Genomic DNA, 20,055 nt, shown 5'->3' on the forward strand with positions numbered 1-20,055 from the left:
TCCTCCCTCTCTTTTATAGCATGAATTAGAAATTACCTTTAAAGCCTTGTCTGCAGGAACACTACATACACTTCTGTTGGATTATATATTTGCTTGTATCCATTTTTTATGTTTTTAGCTTATTGTGCCATTTGAAATATGAGCATGTTGTATGCAATGTCCACTAGAGATACATATTTGCAACTGTGAGTAAAGTGCTGTTAAACTGTGCTACCAAAGTGATATAATCGGTTGACCTGTTTAACAGCAAGAAATCCAGGCTCTTTTTTTCTGAGAATGAGATGATAGCATCACTGCCCATTTTAAGGCAGATCTGCTCCATGACTGGTCCTTTGGACTTTGGCAGGAGCACCAATGCAATAAACTGTGACTCACCATGACTTTGTCTGCAAATGAATGGAAAGCTGATATTCAGAGTTTCCTTGGAAACTGACCATTAAGTTTAAATGTAAGAATTACTATTCCCTCGCATAGTAACCAGTCTTTCTTGCCTGCCTTTTAGCTTGACTTGGTCATGCCCTGCACTGAAGCCCAGTCCACAGTGCAGTCAGAAGCCTACCAGCAGCAAAAGTGCTGAGAACTGGGTATGGCAACCTGTTTCAAGCATTACCATGCATAACTTAGTTGTTGAATGGCATATGGTCCATTTTCTACAGCTGAACTATGGTTCCCATATCTAATGTAGAAATTTTGTCACCAGTAAGAATGACCTTATCTGCCTTTGTTTGGCTTCTCTAAAATTTTCTACCCCTTTTAACTATGGTTCTAGTGGCAATACAGAAGAGCCACTGTTGTCAGTGAAGGAGTCCATTAAAGAAATAAACTGTATCTGGTAGTATAGAAGGAACTGTCTGCAGTTTCTAATGTTTGATCACTGAGTAGAACAAAATGGCAGGTTTAGACTATAAGGAGAAATAATGCTAGTGGTCAAAGCTAGTTGATTTATATTGGCTATCCTTCCAGAGCTAATGCCCATAGGGAAAGATAAGGCTTGTATGTGCCACATGCCAAGAGTTATCCTGATTGTAACTGGTGATTCTGATATGGCCACATTTGCAGAATAGCTAGATCCAAAATGATGGCTGAAATTGTCTCAAACATTGGCACCTTAGCAGGGTAACGTGCAGTCAGGCACACACGGCCTGGTTCTCCTCCACTTTGCATCTGATGTAGTTGTTCACCAGCATGAAATGTGGCCATTCTGACTCTCTACTATTTTGTACCTATTTTGCAAAGGTGCAGGTGACAGCCCAAGGCTCAGGGTGGTACAGAATCTGCTCAAGAGCCTTGCTGTGGTTGCAGGTAATATGTCGTTGCTGTATCTTTGAAAATCCACCTATATCTGGTAGAACTGAGTCCTCCCTCAGTAGGGTCTTGCTGGTACCTGGCAGCTCTGAGAGGAGTCTGCTTGCACTGAGCATGCCCAGCCCCTCATGCCCTGTGTGGCAACCCTGCAAAGACATTAAGGCAGTATCCCTTCACAGCTCCTTTTTGTATAGGGCAGCACAGGCAGCATCTCCAGAGAGTAGCTAAGCGTGCTGCATCCTCTTGCAAACCTAATGCTGATCGTAACTGCACAGGTCACCTCTTCACTGAGCATGCTCCATCCTGAAGCTTCAGGTTTCCCTGCATTTTGTCCTTCCAGAAGAGGTGAGATGGAAAAATAGCCCGTGAATTTGTATTTAAAGAGTGTCCTAATACATAGGGATATAGTTGCCATTTAAAGTTGTTCAGGCCACTATAATTCTGGCTTTTCCTAGGCTAGGGACAGACATTCAAAAAGCCTGAGCCTGAATTGATTGAAGCTTTGCAGGTTATTCTAACCTGGCTAAGCTGAATCAGTTTGTAACTGTACAGACATCCCAGAAGTGCAGGCATGTGCCTGCAGTGGCTCAGGCTAGAAGCCAGGGGGCACAAGAGCAGTCATCCCTTCCCTTCCACAATGCTGAGCCCTGGCAAGACACTCTGATTAGGAAGGGCCCCTCCCTCCCCCTTCTGACCAGCCCAGCAGGGAATTGATAACACTGTTTTGGTCACCCCTAACTCAGTGTTTATCACCCCATTAAGAAAACAACAGAGGGACACGACCAGTTACCTGTTGATTCTGCCTTTGTCCCATCTGCCACAGCATGGACCGTAGCCAGCATGCTAATGCTAGCTACTAGCTAATGCTGAGAAGTGTCTGTGTAAGGCAGAGGGGACAGGGGATCCCTGCTTAGCAGGGTGTGGGGAGGGGAGGGGAAGAGCAGGGGGAAACCAGGAAGATGCCTGCAGTCACAGCTGGAGCTGCAATCAGGGAACATAGGAGAGGGGCCAGCCCTGCAGTGGAGCAGAGAGCCCCGCCCTGCCTAGAGAGCATGCTGGGGGAGTCTGGTTTAACTTAAACCAGCAAGGGATCTGGGGCAGACATTGCATAAACCAGCTTGACCCAAATCCATTAAGTCTGATACTACATTCAACCAGGTTTATCTCAAACTGGTGTCAGCCATTTTCAAACTGCTTGATGTGCACTGAACATCTGTTCTGTTACAGGTTGAAACCAGTTTCTGATCACTTAAAGTGGTTTATGGGTAATGTCTGTCCCTAGCCCTAATGTTACCTTCTTTTTAGATGGGGGCAGAGGTGGGAATGTAAGCAAATATAAAGATATCTATGGGACCTCATTACAGAGCTTTGTGGGCTGCTGTTGCCCTGGTCTGTGTACTGGATTCAATCTGAGCCCAGAGCGTACAAATTGTCATGTTGCGTTAAATTTTGTTACTGAGAGAGCTTTTAACACTCATCTGTACCATTCACTTAGATTCATAGCTCCCTAGAGTCCTGTGCTGGATTTTGCCCATGGTCTTGAAGGGAGAGGGGGTGTGAGTGGGCGGGGAGATTCCAGTGTCATTAATTTTGCTGTGTCATCCACTTAATCAGCTTCCTAGGTCTGTACATTGGTCTCAGTTTGCCAGCTTTCGCACAGAGAAAGTAGTGAAGATTTTAGCCTCAAATTACCTTTCCTCATGAACGGTTTGGTTTTCTTCAAGCTCGCTTCAGGAAAGATCATAAAATATTCTTCATCTTTTTCTAAATAGGCTTTTAGATATGTCATCTCCTAAGGCTCCTTAAAACTCATACATGAGGAAACCTGTCACATCCTTATGTGTAACGACCAGCACCGAGGACTGTGATTTAGGTGGTCTAAGTGCTTTGCAAAGAACTTTTTTCCAACTACTCTGTTGGTCTAATAAAAGATATCACATCTACCTGAAGAAGCTTGCCTTCTTTTTTATTCAGCATTTGTACAGCACTTAGTATAACCATAACTGGGGATCGCAGATGCTACCACCATATAAATAATAAATAATAACAAATGCTTAATTGACATTTTAGTGATGATGGAATTGACAGGCAAATGGCTGGACGAGAAGACCAGATTTCCATTATGCTGGATGATATAGCAAGACACAGATACAGGAATTATACAACCTTGTGTATCACTGGGAGAAAGCAGTTGTTCTGACAAAACAATCCAGGTGGAGATAATGGGGGACAGGGGGAAGTGTACAGGAGGTACTCTTTAACGATGTGAATTAACTATGTGAATTACCTTCTTTTAATTAGGGATCAGCCATTTATAGGTGCTTAATGAAATGGTGTATGTAAAATTATACTGTCCACATCAGGCTAACCCAGAATTTTAGCAATTACAAAGCAGGGGGGGAGCCCCCCTGTTAAGATCATCTGTCCTCGTTTCTCTAATTGAAGTGAATATCCCAATGGGAAAATCCCTATTTCTAATATTATATACACAAATTAAAACTCCATTTAGAGGTACAGTGGGACTATCTTATAATTGACTTTGACCGTGAAGAAATACATTTGTAATATATAGAGTAATATGGTCCCTGCCATAAAGGGAATCTAGAAGGAAAAATATTATTTTACTGAAAAAGGTCTGAGTATGTATAACACCACATTTACTAGCAGCTGTGGGACTGAAATAAGCTGCTTCAGTGCAGTAAGCTGCCTAATAACAGCAAAATGTTGCTGAGATCCATCTTTCAACTTCCCCTTCTACTTTCTAAGTGGTGTGAGTGAGGAGAAAGAAGGGGGGAAATTACAGATTGTACATAGGCAGACAGCTTTCTTGATAAGCCACGACACCTTTACATAAAACTCATTTATTTTTTTCATAGGCTGACACTTGAAAAAAAATTTTCCTAAAGGAATTAATCTAAATATGCCAAGCATTTTTAAATGATTTTCCCCCTCTGCAGGAAATGACAAGTGTGCTAGTGGCCACTTTAGCACTGGAGGGGCCAGGGATCATCTATTAGTAGTTTGAATGGACAGGCAATCACTTGAAATTCTTTCATCCCCGGGGGTAATTAGGAAGATGCTCAATAGGAAGTGCTGACTCTCTGCATTGAACAAATGTTCAGCTTAACTGCTTCATTGTAGAGCAGGCCTTTCTAGTGCCTTCCTTAAAGGTTTCAAAGGACTGTGATGCTGCAGCTGGAAGGTTGGGGTTTGGGGTGGGAGGTGGGGGGTTGTTTGTTTTACCTACTAAATGCAATCAAGAACTAAATTGCTATTTTGTAGGCCATCTACTTGCCTTTGGAGGCCCCACAGGACACAGGAAAGTGACGGTGCTTGAATGGAGTGGAGGCCATATATCACAGGCCAGAGGTTTCATCTTTATATACACACAGAACACGTCTACATGTACGTTTTAATGCACATTAGCTTATTTTAATGCACCTTAAAGTGTCACCAAAACTGTGCTTACACTAATGTGCATTAAATTAGGCTAACATGACTTTTTCTAGTACCTCACAAAGGGGTACTAAATTTAATGTGTATTAGCAAAAGCACATTAATGAATGTGTAGATGCACCCAGAGAGAACAGCTACAATGGACCTACTCTTACACAGTGTCCAGTCTCACACCAATTGCCATGGGTAGTTGCAGTGAGGTTTCTTGATTCCTGGATCTTCAGTACATTGCATATCTGTTACTCAGGATAAAGTTCAGCCAAGCCTGACTTAAATGGCAGTAGCCACTTCGGAAGGAATGGTTTGTTTGCTTTTTTCCTCTAATGTCTGTTTTACTGTTTTATATTACCCTTAATCTTGCGTGCCTCTTCTTTGCCTTATTGACGATTGACAAACTGGTGATTATTTCTTGATGAAAGTCTCTTTTTCATAACAACATTGAATGTCACAAAAGTATGATTAATTCTGCCTCAGTCAATTCTCCCACTTCTCCAGAAATCATATAATTTAAGTGTAGTGCAAGAGACGGTTATCCAGATAATTATAGTCAAGTTTATCCCAGAGGCAGGAGTGAAAGCAATACATTGACTCGAGGCAGAATTAACCCTGAGTAGAATCCCATTTATTTCAACTAAAAAAAAAAAAAAAAGGACTATCAGGACTCCTCCTAAAGGTGTGGTTGTTGTAAGAGAAGACCGGTGGACATTTAGGCCAGAGTCTGAGAAATACCTGAAAAGGGGCTACACCAAAGAAGTAGACAAGGGAGAAGAATGGAAGATTTAAAATGGGTCCTAAAACCGTCCTGGCCTGTATGAAGAACTCTTCTGTCTGCTCCTTTACCCCTCTCTCTAACTCTTTTATAATCTTTCCTCTCTCCTCACGTTGTCATTCTCCTGGCGTTTTCCTACCTCCCTTCTCTTGCTTTCTTGTTTTCTTCACCCTGTTCCCTTTCTTCTTATTCTTTTGGGGACAGACATTGCACATCAACAGGTGGACGTGATCAGAAACCAGTTTAAACTTGTAACAGAACAGAAGTCCAATGCACATAAACTGGTTTTGAAATGGCTAAAGCCAGTTTTCAGATAGACCTGGATGAATGTAGTCTCCAACTTACCTGAGTTAGGTAATACCAGTTGACTTCATTATCGTTTCATCTACGCAGCTTAGAGAATTCAGCCTCTGGCTTTGTGACTTCTGTACTTCACCATAGTCCTCATCACCTTTTTCTGTTTGTTTCTGCTATACCCGCATAGGCTGTAACTGTGGGGAAGAGAGAGAGAGCATTAGCTTGGGAAAAGCCATTTTCACAAGAACAACCAATTCCTTCCCTGTAGAGGCTGGCCCATCTCTCATTGTACCAGTGCCCCTGAGGTGCTCTGCAGCCGCAGATGAAGTGGCGGCACTTCTCAAAATGGGACCCAGTGGCACCCTGCCTCAACCAGAGGAGGAAGGAGCCATTATGACAGAAAGCTCGGCTTTCCCATTCCCACTGTACGTTCATGTCAAGTGGATTGACATCACGAGGTGGAAGGCAGAGTATAATTGCTGAGCATCATTACCGTTTTAGTGTTGGCTGGGATTTTCAGGGGGCCCTGAGAGAATTACATATCCAAATCTTATTTTAATAGGATCTGCATGCCTAAAACCCTTATGGGGCTTTTGAAAACCAAGGCGATTGTTCCCATTATAATTATCATTATATTAGTATTTGCTCATTGTTCCTGTTGAGCCTCTCTCTGTTCTGAGTAATTCTCTTTTTTGTTTTATAATCACTCAAAGCCAGATCATGGAGCAGTTCTCATTTCCCACTCATTCGGTGGGAATATTGCCTGTGTAAGGAGTGACCAAGCAGTGAGTAATGGCTTCACAGTTTGGCCCTCAGAGACTAGCACAGGACATAACAGCCAGTGGCTGTGAGACTACACCACAAATGCACTTTCCACGGCCTGCTCTGAACACAATGGAAAGCAGCTGGTGTTTTTAGCCAGAGCCTTTCCATTGGGCCTCAATTTCAAATGCCATAATTGATTGTATTGGTTATTTATTACCCCTACCTTGCTGGCCTGGGCAAGTCAACAAGCTAATAAAAGGCCAGCAATGTGTTTTTTCACTTTTTTTGCTGACTTCTGAGGTTTTCGGAGGTCTCTTATGCTTCACTAAGCATGTCTTGTCTTTTCTTCTCCCTGTGATCTATCACAATCATCTGCCTCTTGGTGTGAACTCCCTCACTCCATCAACCTGTCCCAAGAGATGTCCATTTTGTTGACCACGTGAATTACTTTCTTTGTCTTTTTTCATCTGAAATGTTCCTTCAGCTTCTCTCTTCTGCTGAGTACGAGGTTTTTTTTGGACTGCCTCATTTTGCTGTGTCATAAGCCAAGCCACTAATGGAGCGATATCTAAAAGACCCTGACTATTGAAAGCAAACTTTGATCCCCTCTCTCAGTTTTTGCGGCTCTTCAACAGCACAAAATGATGCTCTCTGCTTCCAAGAGGAGCTGTGCGAGAGGAAGAGTGCTGGGCAGAAAAGGAAGCTGTTGTGAAACAAAAATAATGAGCTTGCACGTTCAGTGTCCTCAACATTCGAGTTTCATTTGCAAAGCAAAATTGTTCAGCTCTAGCAAATGAAAGCCACTGGAAGACCCATACCACTGCCTCTCTGCAGTGAATCTGACTCTGGTGCCTTATCAACACATAGCCACATCAAACTGCAGCCGGCTAGCATTAATCAGCATCCCTTGGTAAAAGGCTCAGCAGAAGAGCTGAGGATAGAAAGGACAATAGAGACTAAACCCTGTTTAGCCACTAAAAACAGGGTGGAGACCTGCTGTTGGCGCAGCAATAAAGAAACTTGCCTCTTACTCTCTGTGCTGTTATCTGCGTGGCAAATTTCAGTGTCCAGGACTCCTTCCGTCAGCACTTCAACTCCTTAAAAATGATTTTAAAAAAAACACAAGCCTGATAGGTCACGTGTCCCTCTGCTGTGGCTTTCTCCAGTGGATCGGCGTTGATACGCCCCAGTGAGCACCCTCACTGGATTTCCCTACATACTGTTTCACTTCTAAGCAAGCCCAGATAAAGAGCCTATTAGTTCTATTAACTAATAGAAATGTAACCAGCGCTTCTGAAAAGTGCATGCCAAAAGGTTTCCCAGGCCGTGAAAGCGAAATGATGTTGTACTGAGTGGTACATCTTAATGGCTGCTAATTGCACTGCGCTCTTTTAATATTCAGGGAGCTTTCAATATCAAGATATCTATTGACCTTCACGTTCGGTGGCAGGCAGGGGAAATTATCAGGGTGCAACTTGCACTATGAAAGCCACGTTGTACATTTTGCTGGGGGTGGGGAAGGCAAAGAAAATGTCAGCAGTGGGTTCAACATGACCTGAGAACTAAGAACATCAGGAGTCCCCACTTTTTTATGGCTTCACTTTGCTTTTAGTAACCATTAACACTTCAAAGCATGTGGCTGTGAGTCTCATGCATGGTTCCAGGCCCCCACTCATTCCCCTCTTTTTCACCCAGAAGGACGTTGCTTCCATTTAGCACAAAGCATGATTGAATTGTAAAGCTCTCAAAAACCTTTAAGCAACAGCGGGTATCAACAGTTTATCCCACTGAGATCTACAAACCCAAAGCATCCTTCACAGGTATTGCTTGACATTTCAGCAAAAGGGTGGCATTTAGGGGACAGCAAATGGGAGGCGACTCTTCCTCCAGCTCACAACAGCATACTCTTGGTATTTATAAAACAGTAATAATAATCACCTAATGAGAAGCAAGATATTATGGTTTCTTGTGGAAAGAAGTTGAACCAGAGCCTCCAAAGAAAATGCTGAGTTTCTGTTCTGCTTGGGAGAAAAGTGTTGTGCTTTTTTTATCTGCCTTTGCAGTGGTTGGGTTGCAACTACCTATCGTATATGGCTGCATATCTATCTTTACAGCTGCAGGACATTGTACTCTGTGGTCCTCTGGTTTTACCTGTGGCAGGTTAGGGTGTTATATTGTGTGTTGTGTCAGTAATGCTAAGAGGTTAGACAATGGATTTGTGTAGGATGGTTTGGATAAGGATGATCCTGCCTCGGGCAGTGGGCTGGACTAGATGTGACCTCTGTAGGTCCCTTCCAGCCCCACTTCTCTATGAGTCTGTGATTCTATCCTGTCCAGTCATGTCCTCGTGAGCATCATAGGGCAGTCTCAATGTACCTTACCTCTAGTCTGTTGTGTTTATTCCAGCTCTCTCACTCCAGTTAGCACTTAGAGGGGGTATTATAATAATTCCCCATTAATTAATACATTTTATATTTTGCAAGTACTTCAACACATGTATCTAATCCTTGCATGTTGCCTGTGAGATGCCGGGGTCAACACATGGCAACCACCGCAGCTCTATTTTAGGTGATAGCTTTGTTAGCTGACAACAAAAGCTGGCTTTCTAATTAAGGTTTCCGTGCCAACCTTACATTTCCAACACAGTCTCTAGCCAAAGACCTTCAGGTTCTTTACGAATATTCATGAACCAGGCTTCACAACATCCAGCAGGAGAAGGTAAATATCAATTAGAGCTGTAATACTTGCAGCCTGGCTGGTGCAGCTGCCCAGGGCACAAAGTCATTAAGTGAACCTTTTGGAGTATTTGGTACATTTCTTAGGGTATAGCTGAAATCCAAAGCAGAACAGCCATGTTAGTACAGCCCTGCTCATGGGCTAATTACATCTGCCCATAGACTGGGACACCTTGGGCAACTTTGCACAAGGCATGCAACTCTTCAATAAAGGTACTGATCCTGAAACTATCAGAAGCCTTGAAAGTGAGGGAAGCTAGATAGTGTCTTGTGCTTAATGATCATGGCTTAGAGGTGTCTCCATGCTATGGAATTAGTAGGCCTGAAACTCATCAGTTCCCCTCATTTCCACAACCTCCCATAGGCTATGGGCAGACGTTACACATAAAGCAGTTTAAGTGATCTTAAAAGTGAAAGAGTGAACCCAGCATTCTTTCCTGCCTATGCAGGGGGTTGGACTCGATGATCTATTGAGGTCCCTTCCGGCCCTAACATCTATGAATCGATGAATCTATGACTCTATGATCGGAAATTGGTTTAAACATGCAACAGAACAGAAGTTCATTGCGCATAAACTGCTTCAAAGTGGCCAGAACTAGTTTAAGATAGACCTGCATGAATGTAGTATTAAAAAAAAAAAGTCTTTGGTAGATTTTCAGTGGGCACGTCTACATGTTCATTAATGCGCAGTAGTTACTGCACATTTAATTTAGTAGTTGCTTAATGAAGTACTAACTAAATGTGCAATAATACTGTGCAGTAGCTTATTAGCATGGTTTTCAACCAGCATGCTAATGGGCAGTGTTATTAGGCTACCGCACAGTAAGCGTCTCATGTAGACGCGCCCAGTGTGTGTGTTCATTCTGGTTACACAGTTTTTGTTTGGTTTCTTCTACATATTTTCCATCAGGGCATTCAGTGCACTGGATGAGATATATAACATTTCTGGAGGTGCAGGTGTAAGATCCAGGAATGGGGATGATTCTGTTGTGGGGTGTAGTTATTGTGCAGGGGATAGAGATGTATTGGCAAGTTTTACATTTCTTGTCCTGGCAAGCTGTGAACTCAAGCATGGTCAACTGGTGCTGCCTTAGTCAGGGGGAACACGTACCCTCCCAGTGACCAATCAGTGACTGGGGGCGGGGGACCCCCCCGCGGCCAATCTTGCTGACGGCGGGGGGTGTCCCTGCAGCCGATCGCGAGACAACCAATTACTGCAACCAATCGTTGCAGCTGCTTCTGGCACTTGCAGAAGGGGCACTGCCGCTCCCGCCTGCCCCCCCTGCCCATCACCTAAGTGGCAAGCACGGCCAATCAGGGGTGCACCGGTGCTCTCAGGGGGTGCATGTGCACCTCCCCCCACATGCACCCCCTACGTGTTGCCACTGAGCTCAAGCAGTTTATTTTACATTGGTGGTTCCAGCAAGCTATGCATTTAGCAGTTTATGCACTTAGCGGATGTGTAGTACTGGAGTTTGTTACAAGGTAAGAAATAGGCAGCTATTTGGGACTGGCGTGCAAATTATGCTCTTACCTGGTATGAATAAAAGTGGAATGTCATTGTTTTGGCAGATCAGTGCCTGGAGTTCCCTGCAAGCTCTTCATCCTCCCCATATTTGGTCTGTTTGATTTCTTCCTCTTCCCCCCACCCCATTCCCCCAGCACATATAGTATTTCTGTAGAAACCCACTGGCCTATTTAAAAGCAAAAACACTCACCAGTGTATGCTAAGAGTCATATCTGAATCAACAGCTCTATCTGCAGCTTCCCAGCTCTTTGTGGACCTGTACGTGGACCTGCATAGGAATGTTCTGCTTTTGAACAGGTCCCCAAGAGCCCCGCCTTTCTACTAGTGAATTTTTGAAGGGTTTTTCTTTCCTAATTGATTAATTAAGGCTTTGATAACAAACCCAGTGCCTATTTATTTCATAAAGTGGGAATTCTGCTCTCACTCTGTTTAGCTATGTTCCATTCTCTGTTGCTGCAAGACAGTCTTATTCATGCTAGTGAATGGCCTAATTGTGAGCGCAGCAGAAGAAAGGGGGGATTTTACGGTGTATATCTGGACATCTTATTTTAAAAGAACTCATCACATGATTTTCGATCAACTTATAAAAGATTGTTCCCCATGCAGAGATTTAAATAAACTCTATGTTCCTCATCAGAATGTTTGACAAACTCGAACTTAATTTTGTAAATAAAATGACAGCTTAGCCAACAAAAATAATCTATGCTCTTCCTATTTCCTACCTTCTGTTTATGTTAAATGGTTCTGATGTTTATGTCACTGTACAGTTTCTCAGAGGATCTATAGTATAAGATAGCAGAGTGCACCCTTAATAGGAAAATGTCATTCCAAGTATAGTGGGTATCAGATCATTTAACTGAGAAGAGCTCGAAGGTAAACTGGATAGTAATTAAATATGAAATGTTTATGTTGGAGAAGGAAGGACTGATACAGGAAGCCACACTGTTTACCTTTACATTTTCAGAAGGCAAGTATTAATTGCATAGCATGCCTCTCTCCATACATGCGTTTCCCTTTGCAAGTGCTGTTTCTCGTTCCTTAACTTCACTGCCCTTTATGTAACGTCTTGGAACAGAGTCATGTACTGGATGGCTTTGCATGATCCCAGAAACCTACAACGCACCATCCTGAAATCATGCAAGTCCAGTTGGTGTTATTCAGGGGTTAAATCTCAAGGATGTATTTTTGCCCTTCTTAGGAGAAAACTGGAAATGCACGGAGGAGTGTTCAGTTGCATCTACTCGCACCCATCCACATACAACTAAAAGCATAACACTAACCAAGTGATGAGTTTGAGGCTGACCTTGGAACTCCTAAAAGTTTATTCATCTCTTTCCCAGGCACAATTCCTATGGACTCAGTGAGAGTTTCCCTGGAGGAGGGCTGAATAAAAAAAATTTAAAAAAATTAAATAAGGAATTTGGACAATAACTTGTTCATACACTAATGCACAGCAAAGGTTCCATTTCCTGGACATAGGGAAATAATGTGCACCACCTCCTAAGTTTGGAAGACTGTTCAATGAATTTCCATCCCCAGCTCTGGTGTATGTGGAGACATTGGAGTCAACAGAGCTGGACCAGGGCAAAAGTTGAGTGAGTGGAGGGTAGTCCCAAGAACTTGATATTTTCTTGGTAGTAATGCAGTACCAGCATGAGCTGTGACATGACCTGAAACCCCCTACGTTTCGTTTTAGCAGGGAGTAGCGTACAACCTTAGAATGAGGGTCGGCAGTGTCTCCCTGTAGTTGTGAAGCTCTTCCCAGCAGAAAAAGATGACTTTTCTCATTGCTCACCACAGCCATGCACCTGTTTGGCCTAACCTGGCACCTGCAGCCGATGGAAGGGCAGATGTATGAAATCACGGAAGACACATCCAGCAGTTGGCCAGTGCCAACGGACGTCTCCTTATATCCCTCAGGGGGCACAGGGTTAGAGTTACCTGACAGGAAAGGCAAAGGACCCAGCGAAGGTATGGTTGGTGTGTGTCCATGTTGTCAGTCCTCTGTCTGCCTCTGAACTCCAGCCATCCAATCTCATGCTCCATTCCCCTCCAATACTGCCTTTCCTCCAGCACCGTAGTCTGGTGTTTTTCCAGTCTGTCACGTCTAGAACTAGTAGTCGTCAGTCATGTTCTCATATGTTTCTAAGTGTCCTATCCTTTTAATGTGCACTAACATAGTCCGCATCTTCATCAGTGCTCAAGACGGCTCTCAAGAGGGAAGTGCCTGCCCTGCATTTCATTTGGGTATGGTACCCCCAACACAAAACCCCTACTTCATGTCATCTAAGGACAGATTTCATAAGAAACCACCTTCATGTCTTGCGAGTCAAAATGATACCTTGAGGATTGGGTTGTGCTTTTTCTACAGCAAAACCAAAATGCTTGTTCTCATGTTTCTTTGGGGATATTAGTTGTCTGGGATTTGAGTACCACAATATTTATTAAGGGCTGTAGACCTGGAAAACTTACACTTTCTGAAGTTGGCCATCTCTTGGCAGAACTGGCCAAATGAAGGGCTTCATTCAGCAAAGTGCAAAATCTGCCTGGGATTGACAGATTTCATCTGCACCTGAAGTGGAAGGTACCTGACATGCTGAGAACCATGCAGCATTGGGGTCTAACCTAGGAAACAATATACCATTTGAAGACACTTTGTTTGGAACCAACTGGGCCAGTTGTGGTGATGCTGCCAAGTGCCGTTTTTTGTCACTGCCAAGAAAATGGGTGGAGAAACAGGGAATTCAAACTTGAATCTGATTATCATTTGCTGCATCCTCTTCTCTTAAAGCAAAATTGATATAAAATGTATTTCCATTCCAGCAAAACTATAGTTACTGCCTGGTTTTGGTGGATATTAGTTGTGAGGTGGTGAATAACGGTCTTAAAGAATCCAGGCCTGATTCAAAAAAACATTGAAACTGGTAGAAGTCTCTCTACTGATTTCAACAGGCTTTGGGTCATGTCCTGTGTTAGCCCTGTGGTTTATATGAATTGCACCATTTTTGCTTGAAGGGGTTATCTGTCTTCATTAAAGTGAATGCAGCTGTAATTACATATTTCTTAAAAAAACATCATTGTTAGTAATGATTGGTGAGTGTCAGATGAAATTATTGCAGTGTAAAATTAATTAATCCAAAATGGTGCCAGGCTAGCTACATAGTGCAGAAAACTACAGACCTCCCTTCTAGCTGTATTAGAAAAGGCCTCTTGATCAAGCCTGTTTTTTTTTCTTTTGCCCCCTGCTTAAATGACTGTGTGTGTAATTGGCTAAATATTGCATTTGATCCCCACCTTCCCTCTTAAAAGTCAAAATGAAAAGAAGAAATAGTTTATCTAGAAGTCAGGGGATGCAATCAAAGGTGTCCACTCAATTTTCACTCTGTCTTCCTTAGCTAAATTCCCACTGAATCAATAGGAGTTTTGTCTGACTAGAAGTGCAGGATGTGTCTCTGTATATGCATAAATGAATACACATGTGCATACACTTCAGCTTTCCTGTGGAGTTCTCTGCACGGGGGAACTCTGCTCAATGGGGATTTTGTGCACTGCAGCAGGCTGCTAGAAACCTCAGAGTGGTCTTTCTGTAAGTCTTAGGAAACTTGTGCACTATCTGGAACATGATCTGAGCCCAATGATATAGTAAGAATAAAAACAGATACGGGGTTTCGCCTGAGACAGAGCCTCTTATCCTGGGATCCTACAGAGGTACCAGCCCATTGTCTCACTTAAAGTACCCGTGAAGTGTCTGAGATAAGCCTTTTCCCTGGGACAGTTGGGGTTAATTTGAGTTACTTGCCATTCAAAGCTGTGTATGTAAATCACCTGTTTTGATGAGGAAACACCATGTATTTGGAAGGCAGTTTTCTTTAAACCCCCAGGGGATAACCGCTCTTCTGGCATGGTTTAGTATCCACCGAGGTGTTGGGGCTTAAAGCCCACTTTATGGAAATGGGAGGCTCCTCCCTAGCTTGCTCCTGCAGCCAAATGGCTCAGGGCAGACAAAAATTGGGGGCATCCTAACCCCAAGCCTCCAGGCATGGGCCTGCACATAGGATGCCCGGCAAAGGATTTGGAAACATCTGAAGCCCCAGATGGAGGTGGAGGATGTTTGTTGGTTGTAAGGCTACATGGTTCTGGAGTGACTCATGGGTTTGGACTTGATTTGGCTGATTTGGCTTGGGACACGAAACATTTCTTTAAAAAAAAAAAACACCTTTTGACGGAGTCAAACCCAAGACAGTCAGACCCAGAATAAACCCTAAATGACAACACTGGGGTCTTTCCTTTCCCAGGTGACTACACCCACCCTTGATTTGCTGCTGCCTCAAAAGGTTGGTGATAGGGCAGCCAGTTTGGGCCAGCAATGTTGCAGAGCAGCAATTGTAAATAAGAATTGGTGTAAATGGAACACTGAAAAAATGGTTAAAAATATCCTTGAACAGACGACCTGTCCCATGATGAAATTGGCTCTTTAGGGTGAGGGTTTCCTCCTTGCTGAACTGAATGCAGCATTATCAGCTCAGGTCAATCTCCAGCCATTCATTACTAAACTTCAACCATGATTCCAGTCTCAAAAAAAAAAAATTAAACACGTGCCTGAGTCAACCCCCATTCAGCAAAACTCTTCAGCGCTCCCTCCGATTTAAGTTTAAGCAGGTGATCAGTTATCATTGCAGTCGGTAAGATATAAGCAAGCATGTGCTGAAGTGGTATAATGAATCAGGGTGCCTTGTTGCATCCAAATTATAACCACATTCAGTTGATCCCCAAAATGAAACCATTCATTCTGATAACCAAATAAATTAAGAAGAGTTGCTTAAGGGAACTGAAATGTTCTGTGTGCAAGCGAACATACTGAAAGAGCAGAGAAATTTGACAGCACAATTAGGAATTCAGCGCGGGAGGTCATTTTGCTTCAGGTTAGTTAGTGAAATATTCTGATCTGGACTCTGCTGAAACTACATCCTTATTGGAGTTTATTTCTGAAATATCTGCTGCTTAGGCCTTGATCCAGTCATAGCTGAAACCAATGACAAAACTCCTATTGACTTCAGTGGGCAAAATTCACGTCACTGTACAGAATGTTGCCTTGAACCTTTGCGTTGAGATAAGTCTTGATAGTTTAGAGACATGATAATAACCGTTCTGACTCATTCCAGAAGAAGAACACATAAAACATTTTCACATATATAACTGGCCAAGAAGAGAAGATGTGTATTTTAAAGCTACACGTTCAAACGCATTTAGTTCTGCAAAATGGTCATTTTTTGCTTCAAACTTAGACCAGCATTTTTTTCTGATTTGCCTACTTGAGCAAGCACTGCTTAGTGTATTACAAGGAATTCATCTTATGCTCATTTCCTTCCAGTTATCTACTGCATAGCAGCACTTAGCATTTTAAACTCTCACCCCGCCTAATTTGTTCTGATATAAGATCTTCATTAATGAACAGCCATAGAGCGAACCACGTGCTTTGCTTTTCATTTTAATTTCTCTGAATATATAAAACACATCAGTAAGAATCCCTGAAATGTGTCTTTGAGGTGGACCAAAATATAAAAAGTCTTTTCATCTCTCCGTAGCATTTTGTTACACCCTTTGCATCACATAGCAATGAAGTTGGAAGCTGTGCCCATGGACCTTAGTAGCTGTGTGTTTTAACACAGGCAGTATCCTAAAAATTAGTATTAGGATTAATGAAAAAGGTAATCATCCAATTTACAAAATAAAATCCTTGAAATTAAGCTAATCTGATCTCAACCACACTATTCTTCACTGTTGCCTGTGTCACAGAGGGCTCAATGGTTATTTCCTGTTTATCTCTGATTTGCCTTTTTTAATAGAAATCTTTATTCTGAAAAACAGATAAAAATGGTTTCTAAATGGCTTCCCTTATTTCTTTGAATGCAAGGAAATGGAGTAATATTAGGGTCTGATAACAATAACAGAGCCTGGTTTCTGTGAATCCCTTTTTTAAATTTGTGTGTTTGCTTAGTCAGATTTTTATGCATAAACTTCATAAGATGCAGTATTTAACAGACTAATAATGAGGCATGTGTAGTCCATCAAGCCTTTCAATGCACGCGTAATTTTTAAGTCCAAATGGGACAGCTCCTACTTAAAGTTAAGCATGTACTCAAGTGCTTTGCTGGAATAAAAAATTAAATAGCAGCTTTCCCCATCATGTAAAGATAAAACTGTCCCAGGGCACTTCTTCCTGTTAACATCCATTTTAACTTTTTAATATATATTTTAAACATCTAGCAGTGTGAACCTGATGTGTCTCTGCTGGGAACTTTACATTGGAATGATAACATATGGAGAAGTTTAACATTTACATGAAATATTAATCTCTAAAACAGTAAAATATTTTATTATATGACAACAGGGTTGCCCTACCCAACATCATTCCAGGATTAAATGTAAATTGTTAGAGTATTTGACTAGAATTCTTAATGTCTGGAAAAGACATTTTAATTTCTTATTCCCTAAATGCAGTTTATATATATATATAAAAAATCCCACAACTGTGATTTGTTACAAAAGACTTTATAGTCCTGAAAGTTTCTTTGTCATTTTGTTAGAATAGTTTGATCTGCAAAACATACGGTAGCAAGCCTTAATGGCAAAGAGATGACAGACCAAGTGATTTGAATTTCTAAGAGGAATAAATGCAGCCTTTGATGGTCCTCGTGGCCTCTGATTTTTTCCTATTCAAGATGAAATCTGCCAGGTGATACAAGACCAGCATATGCTTTTCAAATCCAAGCACGTTCATAATCACAAAATTAAGGCTATCTGCTAAGCAATTGCAGTTTTCATCTTCCTCTCCTTTCCCATTATTCCTTTATTTTCCAGTGCATCAGGTAAGGGAGCATGATCCAGTGACTGAGCAAAAGTCTTAGATCAGTGTTCTGGGGTTGTATTTGCTCCTCTGCCCCAATTCACTATTTTTTCCTTAGATCTGTATATTATATACTGTGAATTTAAGTGTAAGAATGTCAAGCCTGAGCGGCCTAAGGCTTCCTTTCCTTATGGAATTAAAGTAATTGATTTGTCCTCCATAGTACTTTAATTTATAATGATTAGTTCATTTAATTCATTTGGAGTTGTGGGTGGTTTCCACCTGTGGATATCAGCCCACAGGTGCTCAAAGGTAAGCTCCTAGAAATGAGGTATCCAGCACTTTTAAAAACCAGTGCCTCAATTTCCCTACCTGCTTAATGCAGCGAAAATCATGACCCGCTTCACCAGGCCCCTTGTTTATCTTGGCAGCCCTTACAGAAGTACAGAATGTTATTTTCCATATCTTTCCTTTATATAACTCTCCTTCCTTCTGTCTTGGTGAGTGTCACCATCCTACGTGTCCACATTACTGTCAGCCCTTAACTTAGCAGTGAGCTGCATCTCTAATTTCTCCCACCACAACTAAGCATCATTAGGCATTATAGATGTCTCTGCATCCTCATCTCACTTCATGGCAACTCATAAATACCTCACTTCTCAATAATGTATTAATGACTTTTCCTCATAAATGAATGTAAATAGCATGAATGCTGTGTAAAGTGATTTAAATAGATACATTTTGAACATCAGATTGTATTTACCCAAGCTCTGTTATGATATAAACAGAGGGCTATTTGAGAATCCTTTTTTCAACAGAAAGAAGGAATTTAGCTGGGCATAACCTTATCAGATATAAGGATTTGGGGTATAATGTCTTCTGAAGACCACCCACTGATCATTTGTCAAGGCAAATGTCAGAGATACCAGTTTGATCAGATTACATGTAGGGTCCTAGGCTAATCCAAGGTTTTCTTTTGTTCCTGTATCTTGGCAGGAAAGCCCAGTAGTTTCTTTCCAGACGACAGTTTTATAGACTCCGGAGAAATTGATGTTGGCAGACGAGCCACACAGAAGATTCCTCCTGGTATCTTTTGGAGATCTCAGGTGTTCATTGATCACCCAGTACATCTGAAGTTCAATGTGTCGCTGGGAAAGGCTGCTCTGGTTGGCATCTATGGCAGAAAGGGCCTTCCTCCTTCACATACGCAGGTAACAGGAGCTCATTTCAGGAGCTATATGGTTGTTCTTCTTGGTTAAGTTTGGATGATTATTTGTCTTTGAGTTGCACGAAAGATGTTGTTGTTCCTTTATTTTACCATTTAGTAAACTTACAGATAACTTGAACGTTATTAGACTTAAATTTTCCAAGCTGGCATGTTTACAGTCCTCAAAGTACATAAAGAAATAAGGATTAAAAAAAAAGTAGGGAAGTAACATTACGGAAATTTCTACACTAACAGCAGTCAGGAGATTAAAAACAACTGTTGCCATATTAGCAGCATTTAGATTGTACATGTTAAGAAATTAAAATTAATATTTGTACAGTGAAAAAATTTACATTTTATATGAGCTGAGCCAAATCTCAGTCCCATCAAAAACAGTGACTCAATCAACAAATTATAATTTAGCTTTACACGTACTATGGGTGTCCTTGTCACTGATGTGAGAACCTCAGCTTTTTTTCTTTAAAGAGGAAAGTTTTCAGATTTTATTAATTAAAATGGTAGCTATAATGTGTTGGAAGTAACCAGAGGAGCCTGGCCCTAATACTCTTTCAGCCAAGGTATAAGAGGAGCTGTGAGAGAAATTAGGGAAAGAGCAGATGAAGAAAAGAGACCAGGAGAAGTAGACTGAGCAATGTGTAAAGAGGTCCTGGGAGTTTCTGAAACAAAACAGGGCCAGTCATGTCTCAGTAGAATGGATCAGAGCACATCATGAGCCACCAGGGAAAATCTCATTTATAAGGTCCCATAAATGTGGGTTTCTTCCATTTAATGCAATGCTCCTCATGCTTTCACAATACAGAAGAAAGCAGGGAGTGATCTTCCAGGAGCCAGAAATGCACAGAGAGCATCTGTCTTGTTTTGTATTTCAGTTTGACTTTGTGGAGCTCCTTGATGGGCGACGTCTGCTTACCCAGGAGGCGAGGAGCTTGGAAGGACCTCAGCGGCAACACAGAGGCTTTGTGCCCATGTCCAGCCATGAGACAGGATTTATCCAGTATTTGGATTCAGGAATATGGCACCTGGCCTTCTACAATGACGGGAAAGAGTCTGAGGTGGTTTCTTTTCTTACGACTGCCATTGGTAAGGACTTACGACATTTCTGTGTATAATCTGTCTACCTTGAGC

At 42.0% G+C, this 20,055-nt stretch overlaps 1 protein-coding gene across 6 annotated transcripts in view; it reads left to right on the top strand.

Moving 5' to 3' along the window:
* The window catches only part of TENM4 (teneurin transmembrane protein 4), a 766,508-nt gene that overhangs the window by 548,449 nt on the left and 198,004 nt on the right, over nt 1-20,055 (top strand). For 5 of the 6 annotated variants that reach the window (XM_059722139.1, XM_019493579.2, XM_059722145.1 and 2 more), the window contains 3 exons: nt 12,656-12,826; nt 18,699-18,913; nt 19,800-20,010. In XM_059722139.1, the coding sequence (XP_059578122.1) occupies nt 12,656-12,826; nt 18,699-18,913; nt 19,800-20,010 (597 nt within the window). The remainder of the gene's footprint in view (nt 1-12,655; nt 12,827-18,698; nt 18,914-19,799; nt 20,011-20,055) is intronic. The other variant, XM_059722142.1, reaches the window with a different exon arrangement.

This window comes from Alligator mississippiensis, chromosome 1 (genome assembly GCF_030867095.1).
Source record: "Alligator mississippiensis isolate rAllMis1 chromosome 1, rAllMis1, whole genome shotgun sequence".
In the NCBI taxonomy this organism is placed as follows: domain Eukaryota; kingdom Metazoa; phylum Chordata; order Crocodylia; family Alligatoridae; genus Alligator; species Alligator mississippiensis.